The 17249-nt window shown below is 30.6% G+C and overlaps 1 protein-coding gene across 1 annotated transcript in view; it reads right to left on the bottom strand.

Moving 5' to 3' along the window:
* Window positions 1–17249, bottom strand: part of LOC139524544 (ras-related protein Ral-B-like) — a 39768-nt gene continuing 22519 nt past the window's right edge. The window contains exons 2-4 of the mRNA XM_071319390.1: window positions 16538–16623; window positions 10608–10791; window positions 1–2344 (exon numbers count right to left, since the gene is read on the bottom strand). Coding sequence (XP_071175491.1) covers window positions 2076–2344; window positions 10608–10791; window positions 16538–16623 — 539 coding nt within the window. The 3' untranslated portion in view covers window positions 1–2075. The remainder of the gene's footprint in view (window positions 2345–10607; window positions 10792–16537; window positions 16624–17249) is intronic.

Below are 17249 nucleotides of genomic sequence, written 5' to 3'. Positions count from 1 at the left end.
TAAAAATGGATTTTCATATTTTATCTCATCCTAGTATATGCTTATTGTCTTTACATCCATAACCTTAACTCCATTTTACAAATAGTACACAAGAAAACTATATATTACAATGCATTTACAAAATATATTACAAAGGAAATGCAAAAATAACACATCTAAACAACCGCTGAACTCTATTGCTTTGAAAAAGGAAGAGGCACATGAGACATTATTTGCCTCCTTAAATTGCAAAAATATTAAAGAGAGACGAAAGATATCAAGTTGACATTCAAACACATCAGTCAAAGTAAACTGAAAGCGCCATTAATGTCAATTTCATTGATAAATAAACAGGTTGATGTAATCTACAATCTGAAGTAAAAATCACTTATAATGTCATTATGACATTTTAAATATGTAGAAATATTTAATAAACCAAAGGGACATTTTACTCATAAATTTGGGTCAAAATATAGATTAATGTCTTCTAACTATATAAAGGTTGTTTTTCGGTAGATTTATATTACTTTTTTTCGAATTCAAAGGGTAAGAACATTCCATGATACCTTCTCATTTTTACCATTAAATCATCAGTACTATATTTACATAATATATCAAATAGATAACAAAATAAATGGTTATTTTAATACTAGCGTATTGAACTAGTAGGCCATTTAAATAAATACAAGTACACTACAAGTGAAGTACAAGCAATTTATTCTAATTTATTATTAGTAAGTTTAGCAAAATAGTTGTTTGTTGGAAAATTTTCACCATCACTCAAATAATACTGACGTATGTGTACTGTTAATATCTTTTGTCAGAATTTCATTACTTCATTATTAGATAACAGCTTTTGAATTGATTGTTGTCTTGATATTTTTTATAAATGAAAAAAAATTCAGATATTTATCTTACGACATCGGATGTGTTTTTACACAGTCTCGTCGTACTCCCAAATGACATTTAGAGAATTCACGAAGTCATAAGCAGTGAATTTTTCAGAATCAAACATTATTTCCTTGATGTACCATCTTTTTTTAAATCGCAATTTTTTTTCTTTGTTTAAAAAACTGACCAGACTGTTTATGACGTTTTTACATTAAATCCGTTGGTAGTGTACTGATTCATATTTTAGTATGTGAGAACAAGATTTACAAATTTTCAACTAGCTTACATCAGTAACTGCAAGTACTCTTTAGTGTTCTTTTTTTTTTAGGTGTAGCGGAGTGCTATGTTCCAATCTGATCAATTGACATATTTTCTAATGATTTGTACAATTTGTTCTCATGTTGTGTTGTTACATAAAGCGCCAATATTCTAGAGTTTAACGCACAAAAGCATTTTTATGGTATTGGCTACAATTTCAAAAATATATGTGACAATGCATTTTCAAATGGAAATAAATTTTAAATGCGCACACATTTTGATAAAGTCTTTGCGCATATAGACATAACATTATATTTTTTTACATTCAATAAAAACATGTATATGCTTGGACTAATAGCTTACACAATATAGATGTGTACTTAATAAGGCAAATTTGTGTTATAATATTGATTTGCCATTACATATAAATAAACCCATCAAATAGATACAAAGATTGAAATTGTGTACGCCAGACGCACGTTTTTTCTACACATTAATCATATCAATATTAAAATCACAGCTATAAGTGGAACAAAATGTACACACCCACTAATGGTTTTAAAACATTTGATCTAAACGAAATATGAATCTCATGAGAAAAATCGTCATGGTCCTTGTATATATCAATGTACATGTTTCACTCGCTTCTCTTTTCTCGCTAAATCATAATTTGGAAAAAAATTATATAGCTGTATTGTGTTTCCTTTGCAGTATGTTTGTTAATTTTTAATAAGGAAAAACATAACAAATTATAATTATGGATCAATTTCAAGAAAACTAACTTAATAAAAAAGCAGCGCATGAATCATCATTACTGCTTAATTTTGTTCAAAGATTTTTTTTTTCAATTATATAAACTTGGATTAAAGTTTAGGGTGTAACATTTTCTAAGCCAAACACTTGAAACAAAATGTAGTTGATTGTTACAGTTTGAGCATGGAGTTCAATTACAATTCATACAAATTTTCACAAGATTTATCTCTCTTGCTACTCTTACGAAACAGTTTGTTCAAAAGTCCTTTTGCAACTTTAAATGAACCTTTTCTTTCTTTATGTTTCTTAGTATGTGTATCCGGAATTTCCTGTACCAGTTCCGGGTCTTGTTTCAATCTTATTTGGCTTAGAATCCCGACTAACAGTTCGTCCACATGGTGATTTAATGCTGCTGATGTCTCTGCGTATTTACAGTCGTACTTCAATGCTGTTGACCTGGCCTCTGGAAAACAAAACGGATTTTACCCTTATAATATATTTCAAACACCATGTTTACAACGCTAAGTCTCATAAAAATAGACGAGTTATCATTATGGTCAAACGATTACTTAAAGACATAGGAATACAACAATATATGGCGCCGCAGATAGTTTTAATTATTCAAGAAGATAAATACGAATAAACAAGCATAAATACAAACAACTTATAGAAGCGCTTGTTTTTAAATAACCTACGACACTTCAAAAATATTGTATCAAAAGCAAACATTTGTTTAGTTATTTCTTTTGTAGTGATTTAGATTATAACACAATAATGACTGTTTTACCACAATTTTTGACAGTTTTACATGTCTGTAAGATTTCCTCACATATTATTGTCATCTTGATTGAGTTCTATGCGACTGCCATACAAGTGAAAGGTTTATCTATCGTTTAAACCAGATTTAATCCGCCATTTTCTACTAAAGGAAATACCTGTACCAAGTCAGGAATATAATTGTTTTCCATTTGACAAAGGACTTTCCGTTTTGATGTTTCTTGGAGTCCGTTTTTGTTTGCTATTTGACTTTCTTTTTTTATATCCTTTGTTTCATGTGTGTATATATAGGCACCAGTAGTTTACCAATATTTCATTCTCTTAATTATTTAACAAAAAATAATAACAAGAATGCACTAACTAAATATTTCATTAAAGGCAGATACAGATAGGAATAGCAAGGCAACAATTTGCCCAATTATTGCTAATTTTGGTAGAACGAAATCGAGTGAAACGTTGAGATTGTTTTTTTTTTTATACTGATTTATTCGGAAAATCGAATTATTTGAAGATAATATGTCTTCTAAAATAACAATCAAAACAAAGATGTTTTGTACGATTTTGATGAGGTTAAGCCATACACTCCCATTCATACATAACAAGGAAATCATAGCTATGAGATACAAAAAACTCATTTAGTCTCAATCGAAATATCAAAACGACCTAAATTACATGAAAGAAAAACAAATTGCTTTTATAATATGTTTACCGGACATATCCTACACCAGGAAGTATAAAGGCTTCGATACTTTTCCAAACATCAAAGACACAATTCTTGAAATAAATGTATAACTTCGTATTTTATTTTATAAGCAATCTTGAGGACCTACATAACATTAATCATATCTAAGAAGCAACAAACACATTTTAATAATCTAAGAAAGGTATAATATTTCTCCATCTGTTGCAGATGTTAACATTTGAATAAATTCATAGTGCATCATTTTCTTTTGTGTTATAATCACAAAGATCAATGTAAAATCGTTGATAATATGTAAGAATATGGTACAACATCATCTGCAAGTCAAATCACACATAATAATCCCATAATATCAAATAAGATGGAAATGTTTGATGTGTTTATTATTACGATGAACTGATAGTCGTTTGAATTGTAAAAAGGGAAACGTGTTACATATTATTTATATAAGTATTTTTACAAATCCCCCATCATTTTAGCGACTTGAAATTATAGATTCTTAACAGAAAAAGGTGGATAAACAAAAGCCAATTACACACTTAACGAGCTTGCTTATAATATAAATTAATATAATATAAAGTTAGGTTACAAAGTGTAGGATTGAGGTTAAAACAAGAACTCACTATGAGAAAATTCATCAGAATAAGATCTAGAATACTGTATTTGGAATATGCTGAAATTTTTTAAAGTGCGGACAGTGGAAGTTGATAAAACCAGATTACAAAGTATCTACACTGGCGTCGATTTTATTTTTTTCAAAAGCGACAATAGTTGACATCTGCACTATTCTTTATACTTCCAACTACCAATTTCTTTTACATACTCGTAAAAATATTCATTGCATAACATTTATATTTTCTTCAATCTTTCTATGTTCTGTGATAATAAATTAAGAATATAAAAGAAAAGACAATCAGTGACATTTGTAATGTAAAAAGACAGAATTTGATACTTTTAAGCATTATAAACATAGAATAAAAGTAGAAATGAAAGATTATTGACAAGTTGACATTTGATTCAAATAAATATCAAAGAAGATATATTCTAAAATGTCAAACCATTAATTATTATCAAACGGCTATTATAAATGTCATCCTCGCCTTACTTTAAATACCATATCCTTCAGTTTAAATGCATATACATGTGGTTTTATTAAAGGATCCATGAGGGTTAAGTCTAACTGTTAAAATTCGCCTTACGGTTTTCAACATTGATCAAGCTAAATACCCATACATTATAGCAAGCTAAACTAAAGGCCCCGAATTAAAAAATGTGCAACAACTCAAAGAAGAAATTAAACGGAATGATTTATACACAAAGCAATAAACAATACCACACCATATCTTATTTTTATGTAGGATGACATGTCTTCGTGCGGATTGTTACCTTGTGAACTAACAAGTTAAAACATCTGTGTAGTAGAAATCATTTTTGAAATTCATATTAGAGTAACGTGTTCTCGTTCTGATAGCCGTGATATATTTGCCGCTTTATGCGTCTTTAGTCCCACTATCAATATTATTTACATTAGATGTAACTTTTCATTTTATATGTCATTACTATGTTACACAGAGTAAAATGTAAAATAACTTATTACTAAACTCCGAGGAAAATTCAAAAAGGGAGATCCCTAATCAAATGCAAAACCAAAAGCTCAAACACATCAAACGAATGAATAACAACTGTCATATTCCTGGCTTGGTACAGTCATTTGCTTATGTAGAAAATTGTGAATTGAATTCCTAGTAAGGTACCATATTCACATGAATACATAGCTGGAGACGCTGATCCTGTCGCTCCTTTCTGGACTTAATGTGATTCTGTGATGTTCTGTTTTTACCCTGGTTTGTCTATCCCTGATCAGTTTACGAGCGTTGAACATCAGTTGTCTACCGTATCCTTAATTTCACAAATTATATACGAAAACACCTTTAACTTCTCAACAAAGTGCATCTTTGTCCTAACTGAAAATTTATGGTCATAAACAAGCCCGATGCAACTTTATCAAGCTGTCGTTATAAAGTTGATTCTCATTATAATGATTGTCATAATGTTCTAATTCGTGACATAAAACTAGAAAAGTTCATGACAGCTAATGTGTTATGGGTAGCAAAACAGCTATGAACAGAAAACTTAATAAGAGAACAAATTACATTAAAGACGACTTTAATTGAATTCGGGATACCCAAGATCTGTTTATCTTGATCGCTAATGTCTTTAACATGAACAGATTGATTCTATTCCCAATTAATTTTCGGAATTTGGAATGGAAACTACCTTTAACTGTCATGGAAACTTAAAGAAGTCAGTTTGATTACAAATGAATTGAATTTCTTAGAAGCGCTACGTTTCAAGGTTTCAGACTTTGTTTTGTTTAACAGTCCACATATGATAAATTACATGATATTACATATTCCACATAGAGGCATAAGGTATTTACCTCAAATCATACAAATGACAACATTAATTTGTAGTTATATTTAACACATGTTGAAAAACTCGTTGACGCAACTGCTGAAATAATATACAGGGCTGTATACGAAAAAGTAGAATAGCAGATGTGTCGATTATAATTAAGGTTCAAATGCTAATATCAAATTTAATTTAAGAAAGGGGGACTAGCTCCTTGGTTACAACTACAATATAAAGATACTAAAAGTGTTACCATACCAGTTAATCAAGAATCAGTTTCCGGACGCATCTATAGTCAAGTTTGTGCTTTTCTGACATGCCCTGTTTTGTTTTTAAATGTAGTGTCATGAAATAAAAATTTAAATCATTGTTCCTTTCCGTTGTAAAATGCTACAAATGATCGTCAGTTCTTGTTTCTTTCTTCTAGTGTTTTGTCGACCATGCTGTTTTTCAATACGTTATATAATTTTCTTTCTGTTTGACATGGCCTTGGCTAAATAATTTCCTCAGACTTCAATCAAGTACATATACAATTATTCAAAAAGACTGATAAGTAATTTGTTTAGAAAGAACCTCTTCCACACGAAACTGACACTTTTGCAAAACTCGAGGGAAAGAACACTAATGGACTTGTAAAGTATTTTAACAGCTTTACTTGTGAAAATATACACCGATGATATTTTTATGCAGAAAAGCTTCTAACAACGACATGCGTTTACAGAGTAAAGTCTGATTTATTGGTAAATAGTCGCAGACTGACATAAAAACAAAGAAAATTGAACTTAATACTTATACACCAGTACATCGAGTACAGTTGATGGGAGCTAGTAAGTTGGTGCTTGGTCAAATTTGTCTGTCACAATAATGTCGGAAGTATTGTATTTCTCAAAAACTTTGGTAATATGAAAATATACTATGCTCTTTAATGCTGAGTTGATGCTATCAGAAGTGTTCGGCCTTTGCGATGAAGAAACCTTATTACTTATTGTTCTTGGAGTGTTTGTTCGTACGATAATGTTTACCACTTTAACATATTGCATTATATGCATCGTTATGATGAAAACTTCATTTAATCACTCAACTAATTTTCTTTGTCAATTTAACCTTACTTGTACTTAGTTTTCTATACTAAATGTATTGATCGTATGTTTTGACAGTTTTCTTTATTCTTTATTATAGCGTTCTCTCGCGTTTTGAAATTTAGAAACTTGTGTATAATAAAAAAAAACAATGTGGGAGAAACAATACATACTAGTGTGGGTCGTCTCATTGGCACATACTTCATATCTTCATTTTTTTTCCTTCTATGGTTCTTTTGTTTACTTTATTCACACTACTTGTCTTATTGTCTGAAATGTATCCGGTATTTACCAGACTAATCTCACCAAGTCTTTGTTTAGCTTTGTCAAGATATTATGTTTACTGACTACCTCAAGACATAGGTATAGATTGGAAAACTAGAGAATCCATCGTGATTAAAAAACGACGGTTTTCGAAAAGTGTCAGGATAACCAATTGAAACTAGATAGAACTATTCTAGTGGACATAAATGTATGTCTGCCCTTCATCTATAAAACAAAAGGTATTCCAATAAAGCACTATAACAACAATCCAATCTATCTATTGGCAAGAACTGGCATGGCAAATGAGAATTTATTTATATATACATGTTATTATACGATTAATGGGAAAAAAGTATAATCACAAAAATACTGAACTCCGAGGACAATTCAAAAAGAAAAGTTTCTAATCAAATGGCAATCAAAAGATCAAACACATCAAACGAATAGATAACAACTGTCACATTCCTAACTTGGTACTTAGGAGGGAATCTTAACTGTTAAAAAAAAATTAACAAGATGATTTGACTGGGCCGAGGTATGACGCCCAGCTCGTGTTCCTTAAACATATAATACACTTGAATGTTTCGGCATGGCACTTCAGAATACATATGGTTTACGGGTGGGGTTTTGAGATTTTTAAGAACATATACTATGAAAGGGGCGAAGCGAGGCATATCACAGGGACAACCTTAGTGTGCTTGTCATGACAATTAAGAATATATATATATATATAGGTTCTTAGTAATAATCAGAACCATTTCTAATACAATCAACATTTAATCATACGAGTGGGCAGCGCATACCCCTGGAAAAATCCTTTGGAGCACTGAAAATGTTTCATCATGTCCATCAAAAACATTCAAGGTCTCAGAATGACACGAAATTGTTCATAAACTTAGTTTATCGACCTTGAGATCATTGTCTTAAATGAAAGGTCGGTTCTCAAATGTTTCCCCAAAATCAGATTGTTTAACATGAGTTCAAAAGTCAAGGTAAAACTAAGTCCAGGATGGTAAGCACCGATTTACAGTAAATTCATATTGATATCATATATCGCAAGTCAATGTCAAAATGGCCATATAATTAAAGAGGTAAACAAATTTGAGAAATTATTTCAAGAACGAATAAGATCACGGAGGTGATTAAATCAAATTAAAGAACATCACAATCCAAAGTTATGCCATGTGACATCAGAAAGCCAAGTGAATAGAACATTGTAATACCAATTAATACCACGTGACACCAGAGAGCCGAGTGAATACAACATTGTAATACAAAATGAATTAATATCACGTGACATCAGAAAACAGTTCGAATAACGGATGTTGTGAAAAAATATAGGGGGTCTTTGAAATCGGAATAAAGAATTCAAATTTTATATATTATTATATCTTTATATCATTTGATCTTTGAAAAATATAACTAATATTGAAATTTGATAGCTACCACATCAGAGGCAAGTCCAGATCATGAAAAGCGACACAATTTTTAAATCTCTCATAATAAAACAAGTTCGTGTGCCATAAATGTTAATAGTGGTTATCTTTAGTTACATAGATATTATTTGTCCTTTGAAGAATTTTGTGTAATTGTAAATCTTTGGCTTTTATCTATGTTTATTGTATTGTCTATTGCCCAGAAGCAGTGTGTTTTGATTCTTGACATATTGTGTACACATTTGTCTATAAAATCATCTGCTAATATGAAACATAAAGGTATGGGGTAAAGTGTGATTAGATAGCAACGTAACGAATCAAAAACCACAGTGACATCTATATGTTAACATACTTTTGGACAAATCATTATAAAACATAGCAAGCACTTTCATATATCATGTGGGGACATTTCTAACTTTAGAAAAATAAAATGATAGTTAGAGTAATGTCCCCTAAAATTCAGCTTGTTTTGAAAGATAGAAAAATAGTTTTTGATTCGAAACACATCCTATTACCAGCTATCAATATGATAGAAACACTAGGATCTGTTTTCACGGTTTCCAATGAAAGCAATCATTTCCGGTATTTCGATGTTTTTCTGCTATTAAACAGAGGGGCGAAAGATACCAGAGGGACATTCATACTCATAGATCGAAAATAAACTGACAGCCCCATGGCTAAAAAAAAAGACAAAAACAAACAGACAAATAATAGTATACAAGACATAACATAGAAAATAGAAAACTAAAGACTTAGCAACACCCACCCTACGACAATTATAACTGTTAACTTTCTTTTGATGGTTCTATAGGTTTAAACACAGCATAGGTTTCTGACACAGATTTTATTCGGAGAAACTGCGCTACGAAAGGGGACATTACTCTAACTATCATTTTATTTTTCTAAAGTTAGTAATGTCCCCACATGATATATGAAAGTGCTTGCCATGTTTTATAATGATTTGTCCAAAAGTATGTTAACATATAGATGTCACTTACCCCATACCTTTATGTTTAAAATATTTAGTTTTGTTGATATTAAAGCATAAAACTATATTTCTAAGAGGTGACTAGATTTTTTAAAATTTTTAAATGTATAATGTCTATCAACACTACTGAACTTTATCGGGCATTAAAATATAATCTATTCTGGAAATGTCAAACGTCTGTTGCAAAACATGCATACGACATTTGCTGACTGTTTAATAATCAAAGAGACAATACGTAAATCTTTCCAATAATTTCATATAAAGCATTTGAATGTATTGATGTAATGAAGAATAGGTTTAATTGGAAGATATCTTTTTATTTTTCTTCTTGATTAAATTTGACATGAGGAAGGTAATTAGCCAGATATGTTTGCCGGTTTGAATCTGTTTACCAATCTTTCGTGCTTCCCTAAAGGTCTCCTCAAGTTATTGGTAGACTGAGGATAACGTTATATGTGAACAACTGTGTCAATTAATGCCTATCGTTAAATTCATCCTTGGTATTTGTCATTTTCTAATTATGATAAATTGGAAAAATTACTGAGAATTATTCTGTTTACAACTAGGAATTTACTTCGATTTTCTTGTGTAATGAAAAACGAAAATCAAATAAACTCTGTTTGTCATTTTATGAGGTGTTTCTGCAATTGAAGAAACTAATATCAACAAACTTATTGTTACTGCGTAGTTCAATTGAAAGTTGACCTAAATGTCATCCTCATGCAAAAAAGAGGAGATTTTTTTTTGTAATATACTTTTTATTATTTTCATATCATTTTCAAGTCTCATCTTCAAAATAAAAGATGAAAATGAAAATATAAAAAAATATAAAAAAAAGATGAACGACTAGAAAATGTTAATAAAGCAATATGCAAGTAATCTAATGAAAACAATTTTGATAAAAAAAAATTGTTTTGTTTTATCATTAATATAACCCTGCAATCATAAAATAGAGTCCAAACCTATAATTAAATTGCACTTTGAAGTTACCATTTTTAAACGTCTTATAACTTTTCTTAGAAAACATTTTTCCATTAGTTTGTTAAACATAATAAAATGACTTTGATTACCTTCTATATCAATTTTGCGTTTCCGAGCTAAGTCTATTTTATTTGCAACAAGTATAATTGCTTTATCTGTAGCTAACTCCTCTCGTAACTGATGAAGTGTTTCTACAGCTACATCGAAAGAATTCCGGTCATTTGATGAAAATACTACTATATATGCATCTACTCTTGTCTCGTCAAGATCAACCTGAAATTACAAGAAAGAAGCCATGAACTGATAATAAGGACAAGTATATAACTAAATTGGTACCATAATCAGTATATGACGAAACACAACTATATATGTATCTACTTTAGTCTCGTCAAGATCAATCTGAAAAAAACAAGCCATGAACTCAGTATAAGGACAAGTATAGTACTAACCTAGTACAATACTCTGTAAAGATAAGATTGCTTAAGAAGATGACACTTAAAAAGAAAAAAAATGAAGAGATTTATATACATGACCCTATGGTGTGTTTTTCAAGCTAAACCTTGAGGCTTATGGATATTTCCAACCTTATATTCAAAAGGTTTCGTGAAAGAGAACGTTACAAAACCTGAGGAATAAAAATATTACCAATAGTCCGAATGATCCAAATGATAAGCTTCCAAAAACCCACGATGATGGCAGGTATATATAGATACATTAAAGGCTCTAAAAAGCCCGCGTTGCTAACCTAGAATTTTTGCAATTTTCAAATTTCTGTTGAAGCATCTGAGATCATCCCTAATTTTTGGAGGGGGTCGTGAAGCTCAGTCTATAGTTTTTATGTTGTGTTTAGTGTACTGTTATCTTTTCCTTTTTTAACCATTTCGTTCCCCGACTTATGAATGCCCCTTAGGTATCTTTCACCTCTCTCTTCTATCTGTCTATTAGATGTTCTCTAAAATTGTATTATAGAAAAAATGTCATGACAAAAATCTCTTATTTGTAAATCTTGAATGTATTGCTGATAATGATTTTCTATTTTCAGTTTCTCTACAAATCCTATAGTTTGTACCATAAACACAAAAGGATAAACATTTGTCATTTACTCGTATTAGAAGATTGAGACAACTGACAGTTTCATTTATGTGACCTTTTTGAAGATCTTGTCTTGCTGATCATATAAGAAAGAAGATGTGGTATGATTGCCAATGAGACAACTCTCCACAAGAGACCAAAATGACACAGAAATTAACAACTATAGGTCACCAACACGTTTGCTTTTTAAAGCTTTTATCCGTATCTTAAAAGTTTCAAGATAGGTGGCAAAAAAGCACCAAAAATGGTAACAATTAAGGTCAATAACTACAATGAAGAGAAATAGTAAACTAATGATCTGACAATATTGACTTATTTGTAGATTTTGTTTAACTGTTCAATTTTTCAACTTTTCAAAGTTTAATGCCACAAAATGGTAAAAATCGTCATCAAAGAGTTTTAAAAACGTTATAACTACGTCGTTCGACGTTGTTTGACGTAAATGGACAGAAGACAAATCATAACACTACATATGTATCAACATTTCGGTCCGGTCAGATTTTTCTCTTTCTCTAGCGGGTTTTAAGATAACCTTCAAAACTTGCACGAATCTCTATGATTTATTTGTAGCCATGTTACTTTGAAAGCAGAGTCATCGAACACATATTTACACAGGGTACCCCAATGATGATTGAAGTCAAGTCTGGTTTTAACCCATTTGTTTCAGAGAATTGTTTGGGTGGAGATGAATTGACGACGACGACAAACGGCGGACGCCAAATGATGAGCGAAAAATATACAAATTGGTTACATTTAGAGTACCTTATCCTTTTTACAAACGCCTCTAAGCCAATGTAAGTAGTCTAAGTAAGCAGCTCAAAACTTGTATAAAGAATCTTAATATGAGTAATAAGTATACATATATGTACATGTATGTTGTGTTTACTCAACTTCAAATATTCATGTAACATAAACATCTGTTATAAACACCAAAGTAGATACATGTACAATACACGCGTGGTATATGGTCATACAAGATTTGAGTAAAACTCAAAGAGCGATTTAAGAAAAACAATCACATGTAATTTGATACAAAGATGAAAATACATGCGAATTATAATCAAACAAATAATGAAATACTAGTGTCATCACAGTTTAGGTTTCAAAAATATATCTAAAAATAACTTTTAAATTGTAAAAAAGATTCTCGTCAAACTCTAAGAAAATACTCATCATAAAGGAAATGATCCCATGGTACCATCTTGAACATAAGGAATGGTTAAATGCATGTTGAACTCTTTTACAACACAACTTATGTTGCTTCTGTTTTAAGAACTTGACATACCAGTGTTGTCATTTACAAACGTATAAATAAAGTGTGGTGGCAGATGTTCTCTAAAGTGACATTCTTAACACGCACTCAAACAAACGACAATGTTGTCCCGACAGCAAAGCAAACACTAGCATTAGTATTTCTGTTATAGCTACCGTGATATTCATTGAGAAATAATTTCAAGCTGTCGTGTTGTACATGGATTGGTTCTTGTCGTTAGTTACAGGATACACAACGTCAAGGTCTTATCTGGTAGAACCTGACACCGGCTTTATGGAGAGAACATACAGAAGGCCATAATGGAAAAATAAATATTCTTAATTCTGCGATAACGCAAAATATCAATAATATTTTATGTCAACAAGACTAGAATCTGTAAACATCATATTTTCCACAAAATTACCCATTTTGGGGTCGTGCAAAGTTGAGATTTGATTTTGCCACAAAACAGATGACAAATTCCCATGTAATACAATAATGATGTTTTAGTGATAATATGATTTAAGATCAATTTCTACAATTTATATAGAAATTGATCTACAGGAGTTAAGTGACCCTTAGTTAATTTTGTAAGTGACGAGAAAGCGTAATCAGCTTTGGTGGATACTGACTTATGTTCTTCCTGTAATAATATTAAATAACTTTTAACTATTAATTTTTTAAGCAAATATATTCCTTCAAAGTTTTTAAAATACAATTATAAGGCGGGTATAACGTCTTTATTAGGAATTAAAACGATACATTTAACTATCCGAATAATACATAAAACCAAACTTCAGTCGTGTGATTTTTTCCTAACGATGCCGTGTTCGCTTTATGAGTAACTACTTCTTTAATTTGTCTAGCACATAAATGGGTTATAGATTCAGTTATGTACAAAATGTATTAGATAAAATTGCCCATTTAGAGTAATTGTACTTAGATAACTTGTCTATTGTCGTTATCATTGTTATATACACGGTGTCTAACATGCAGGATTTAAACAGAAATATATTCATTTATTACATTCACAGCATCAGAAGATGACTCATTCCTTCGGAAATGAAATAGAGACATTTTATCAGAAGTGTTAAAATGACTGCCATTAAAAGAGAGCAACATAATTTGGTACAAAACGTGTTTCTTGAAAAGCTTTCAAAATGTACGCTCGAAACACAATTATAGATAAATCTTTGGACATCTGTATCATCAAAACCAAAATACATTCATAGAACTAAAGCAGATTCTAAATGTAAGAGTTTCAACTTTACCTCCTAAATATTTAATCATAACATCTAGGAAAAAAATACCAGGCTGGTAATTTATTTGCCAGACTGATGTTTCGTATTTCAAAGACCTATCAGTGACACTCGAATCAAACCATTAGAAAGGGGAGTGACACTCGAATCAAACCATTAGAAAAGGGAGATCAATTCAATGTTGAAGGTAAACGTCTGTTTTATTTTCAATGACAGTCTTTATTCTTCGCCTTAATTCAAATAGGCTCTTTTTGCATAACCCACTTATTGAATTTTATCAATGTTCTCATCCTGAATATACTTGAAAAACAAACCACTGCACGTAAAGAAAATATCAATCAATCAATCAAAGGCTGGTAATAAATTAATGTCTGCACTGAGTTCATAGTGTTGTTTATTGTTTGTATGAACATTTGTAATCTACAGGTACCATGATAACACGATCAAATCTACAGGTACTATGATAACACGATCAGTGTGAAGTATGTCTTACAACAGAACAAAGATATATTGCGTTCAATTGTTATCTGTGGTAGAACATTTTGACTCAAGTTCAAAATACACCTTATCTTCACGCGAACAATAACCATTTACATCAGCATTGCTCCTTAAACTACGTAATACACAAATTCTAGAATATCTTTCGAAGTTATATAATTTTTTATCTGCGCTATGTTATTAATTTTATTAAAGTTCTAGTCATTGTTATTACACAGAGCAGTTTATCGTGACAGAGTCGTCTTGACAAAGCTTACAGATAAATACATTTTTTTTTTAAATCAAAAAAAATCCGCAAAACACGAAAAAAAAACAGTAAAATTTAAAGTTCGGTTTCAAGAAGGCCGTGTGTTGCCATTTAGTTGTCTTTTGTCTTTTGTTTCCCTTTTGGTTGTTGTCTCGTTGACGTATACCAATCAATCGGCAGTCATCGGTTGAATCCCCTTTCGGGTACGGAATCGGTTGAGTTATGACGAATGGTATATCAATCTCTTTTTTTTTCTCCATATTTTGACAATAAGATTTGGGTAAAAAGTCCTAGAACCCTTTTCTCTGTTGTGTTTCTTAAACTTTCTACTTATATCCAGCTTTCCGTGGTTCACTTTGCAAGCCAGCTATATAACACACCTTTTAGGAGAGGTATGTTAATTTCCATTGATCTTAACTAATGATTTTGACATTCCCTTGACATGTAATACATTTGCAACTGAAGTATGATTTGAAATAACTGATAAATTTGGCTTTGAGCGTATGGTAAGAATTTTATTACAATCCATTGTAGTCCACAGGAAATTATTTTCAAAACGTACCAATATAAAAGAATGAGTAATTTTGTGTTTTGTAATTTAGAATAGGATTACGAAAATAAATTAATCATGTCTACTGCAGAAACGTGTTCCCTTGCTTGGCAATAAATAGCAGAACAAAATTTAAATAGAAATATAGATTCTTATCTATTGTAAAAGACTTCTAAATATATTTTAGTGTTTTAGTTGCTGTCTTTTTTTATTCAAACCCATTGTTTTGAACGGATAAACATGCGAGTGTGTGTATTTTTATGTAACGTATTAGTTCATGCGTGATACATATTTAGATTTTTTAAGTATTTATATATATTAATTTAACATAAATATTGCTAGTGGACTACCATTTATGGAGTTAACATTTATAAGGTTATTTGTAACAAAGCCAATATCAAAGAAATAGATTTTTATAACATTTGGACATCTGTATCATAAATTTAATGTATTTATTTAAATAAAAGTAAGTTTATGTGCACTAGCAAAGCCTAAACATTCCTTAAATGTTGAAATAATTCTGCATTTGTTATAAACAATTAACTGACATTACAAGACCTGTTGGCACAGTAAAATATTTCACAGTGTTACACATTTTCTTTTTACATTTATTTCAAAACCATTTGCTCGAACGGTTATACTACCAGTCATATCTTCATGTTATTTTAAAGAAAAGTTTTTGATGACGTGATAATAACTGTCTTGACATTCCATTTCAGCGTAAAAATGACTGATAATCACTTGTTTTATCTAGAGCTATTGTGTAGGCTAATACCTATAATTGGTAACACCATTTGTTGACCTGTTGATGTCTTTGGGTTTCTTGTTGGGTTGCTGTCTCATTTTAGTAAACCTGGTAGTTCCTTTCATGAATTTGGCCTTACTATATAAAGAACATATTCCTTTCCCTCATATCTCTCCAAAATAACGTCATTATGTAAAATAACTTTTAAGAGATCTCATGTGTTTAAATCAATGAACTTAGTTAAAGCTTATTAAAAGATAAGTACTCTCTATCATGATATGTTAAATAGAATTATTCAATGATTCAAAGATTCAAAGATCCAATTAATGTTGGTATCATATCAGACGGAAAATATTACATAGGAAGTCGAACAAACCTCGTCATCTTCAGGGTCAATGAAGCTCAAGGTCGATTCTTCCCCGTCTAGTTGTACTGTTATTATCTTCTCTTCTTCTGTATCAACTAGGGAAAAGAACAGACATTAGATTAATTAAGAAGTTTCCTTAAATAGAGCTTCACGTTGACATTGTATACCTGGCTGTCAGTAAAGTTAATACTTTAAAACTGTTGATTACGGTTTTAGTTTTTACATGGAATATAACAATGAAAAATAATATGGATACATATAAATATTACGGCACAATACGTCTACCATTACAGGCAATGTGCACACTAAGTAGATTATGCGCATCCCATACATTGTGCTTTATCAATCATAATATACATTTAATGATACTTTAATTGAGGCATTTGTTGATTTGTTTTTTTGGTAAAAGTTAACAGAAACTTTCGAGGCAAAGCTCTATAGTTTAGTATTTTTCTAATGAATTACGTTGAAAATGGTAATTGATATGAACAACAAAAATCGTAGATTCAAAACATATTTGTATGGATATGTTTATTTCAAAGACGTGCAAAAAAAAAGTCACAGGTCAAATTGATATTGATTTCACAGATCACATTGCTATCGTCCTGTCAGACAACAATTAAAAACAGGGCCACTTTAATCGTCAGGTAACTATCACATTATAAGGACATTTCTATAATATACCCCATTTGGAAACCACATTGACATCTTATTAAATGTA

This window comes from Mytilus edulis, chromosome 5, assembly GCF_963676685.1.
Source record: "Mytilus edulis chromosome 5, xbMytEdul2.2, whole genome shotgun sequence".
Classification (NCBI taxonomy): domain Eukaryota; kingdom Metazoa; phylum Mollusca; class Bivalvia; order Mytilida; family Mytilidae; genus Mytilus; species Mytilus edulis.
Note: the sequence above shows the minus strand (reverse complement) of the source record. Positions and strands in the feature narration are given on the sequence as shown.